This window comes from Trachymyrmex septentrionalis, unplaced genomic scaffold (assembly GCF_001594115.1).
Source record: "Trachymyrmex septentrionalis isolate Tsep2-gDNA-1 unplaced genomic scaffold, Tsep1.0 scaffold14, whole genome shotgun sequence".
NCBI lineage: Eukaryota > Metazoa > Arthropoda > Insecta > Hymenoptera > Formicidae > Trachymyrmex > Trachymyrmex septentrionalis.
This window is the reverse complement of record NW_017304543.1, coordinates 2,956,108-2,958,242: the sequence shown is the minus strand read 5'-3', so window position 1 is coordinate 2,958,242 and position 2,135 is coordinate 2,956,108. Positions and strand designations below refer to the sequence as shown.

At 34.4% G+C, this 2,135-nt stretch overlaps 2 protein-coding genes across 3 annotated transcripts in view; one reads left to right on the top strand and one right to left on the bottom strand.

The window, feature by feature from the left end:
- LOC108745408 (L-threonine dehydratase catabolic TdcB-like) overlaps positions 1-1,779 on the bottom strand; it is a 4,291-nt gene extending 2,512 nt beyond the window's left edge. Inside the window, exons 1-3 of the mRNA XM_018481546.1 lie at positions 1,672-1,779; positions 776-922; positions 230-352 (exon numbers count right to left, since the gene is read on the bottom strand). Coding sequence (XP_018337048.1) covers positions 230-352; positions 776-922; positions 1,672-1,779 — 378 coding nt within the window. The remainder of the gene's footprint in view (positions 1-229; positions 353-775; positions 923-1,671) is intronic.
- The window catches only part of LOC108745511 (serine/threonine-protein kinase D3), a 30,306-nt gene that overhangs the window by 22,986 nt on the left and 5,185 nt on the right, over positions 1-2,135 (top strand). Inside the window, exon 4 of one of the 2 annotated variants that reach the window (XM_018481686.1) lies at positions 1,683-2,006. In XM_018481686.1, the coding sequence (XP_018337188.1) occupies positions 1,844-2,006 (163 nt within the window). In that variant the 5' untranslated portion in view covers positions 1,683-1,843. Of the gene's footprint in view, positions 1-1,682; positions 2,054-2,135 lie in introns of those variants that run through there. The other variant, XM_018481688.1, reaches the window with a different exon arrangement.

The following is a 2,135-nucleotide window of genomic DNA, read 5'->3' as shown; positions in this document are numbered from 1 at the left end:
TACAATTGATAGATCTTATTTTTGTACACTTGCGTATTATAGATACTTACAAATTTTGCGAAATACGGATTGCACTTTCTTGAGATTGAGAAGTACGGATTATACATTGCACTTTTGTAATTATACTTTCAAAGTATTCATAACGAAATTTATAAATATCTCAGATTATTGATTTGTACTAATTTTATTAAAAGTGCTAAGAATTACACTTTAAAACGTTATTTATTACCTGGATGCAAGGTGTTTCCAAAATATATCCGTTTAGGAAAGACGCCGCCTGTTTGATTGTGACATATGAAATTTCATATTCTTCCCCGGACGCTGATTTGTTATATCCTTTTTCAATTACGTTCTACAAAAAAATATTATACTGACTAGTAACTTGCGTATTTTTTCCACATTTCACTGAATGTACATAATATTTGATTGCGATTATTATTTCGAATAGTGCAAATAATTCATTAGTAATATCGAATGGAGAAAGAATTATATATTCTTTAATACACACACAATTATTTTTAAAATATAGAAATTATATCATATTCTCTAAATTTTTGGAAATTCAGTCTAAAGAGTGAAAGTTGATCCATTCTTGAAAAAGAGTGGCTCAATTTTCAATCTGTGAAAATGGGATTTCACTCATCAAAGTGAGATTAACTCTAAAAGTTTTAGACAATACACGTAAAAATATAATTATGTACAATCTGCATAGCAATATATAATTGATGAATATTTAGTTTTGAAATTAAGTGATTGTCAAAATCTAAAATTATACCCATGCCAAATTAAAGCCTTGCCGTTTCAAGGTGCGGACCACGGTATAAGAAAACTTCTCCGCATTAATATCCATCGATTGCATTGCTGTCTCCGTCGATTGCATTGCTGTCTCCGTCGATTGCATTGCTGTCTTATTCTTTTTCTCCTTTTTTTTCTTTGGCGACATAAACATGTTTAAAATTAAAAAATTGCACGAGAATCACTTGCAATTACGAACAAGTCGCGCTAATTAAAGAGTAATGTCGAACTCGATTTAATTATTGTCTTTGAATACAAGTTGCTTCTCGCAAAGAATTGTCCTCAATAATAAATACATGTATCATTCGTTCTTTTCTAAAGCTTTGTTTCCTTCTTCTACAATAAAAGAAGAAAAAGAAGGCAAAAAGGGGAGAAAAAATAGAGAATAGATATATATGTGTATTTTGTTTTTAAACTTTGTATAACCAACCAATGACACTCGATAAATAATGAATATTTGTCTTTATTTTTCCCTTACATATCTATATAATCTTCATCTTTTAAATCTTTAAGCTTTGATCCTATTTTTATATTTTAATTTATTGTATGTTAATAAAACTTTACAATATCTGTTTAATTATTGAAAAATGATTTTACTTGTCTCTTCTCTCTTTAAATTCGAAAAATAACTTTATTATTCTTTAACGTGTAGGAATGAAGATAAAAATAGTTTTGCAAATATGAGAAATATTGTGAATATCAGCTTTATTATAAATATGACTTTTTTTCTCTACATAGTTCAACATACACGTTTTATGCATTTATAAAGAGAAGTTCCTAACAAATTCCATCTAAAACACAAGCACGTTCATTTCTCTGGTATTTCTCTGTTGTTATCATCTATATTTATTTTGACTATTATCATTTGAGAAATGCCGTCTCGGTAGTAGCTCTGGCAGTAGTTTCTTGGGAGCGCTGTTGGTCGTGAAGGCCCCCGGAAGTGGCGTGCTTATTGCCGCGGCGGATAACTGGCTGCACTGGCATCGGAGAGGGTTTTACGTCAAGGTGGGTCGGTCACCTGGAGATAACTGTAAAATGTCATCGGCGAATGTGTGTCAGGCATGGACTTGACGGCGCGCACGACAGTGACACCCGCTCGCTGGCTGGCTCGCGATCGTTCTGTCAATTATGCCGCCGCGTTCCTGAGGTGAAGGAGAATAGCCAGCGTCGCACATCCAAGTCGGAGCTGACCCGACGAGGCGCACGAGGAAGTATGTAAGGAGTCGATCCCCGGACTCGAGGTCTCGGAGATTCGTCGGTGTGCGGATAACTCTTTGTTGCTCGCTTCTACGCTTTCCTCCCGTTATTCTCTCTCTCTCTCTCTCTCTCTCCCCCCCTCT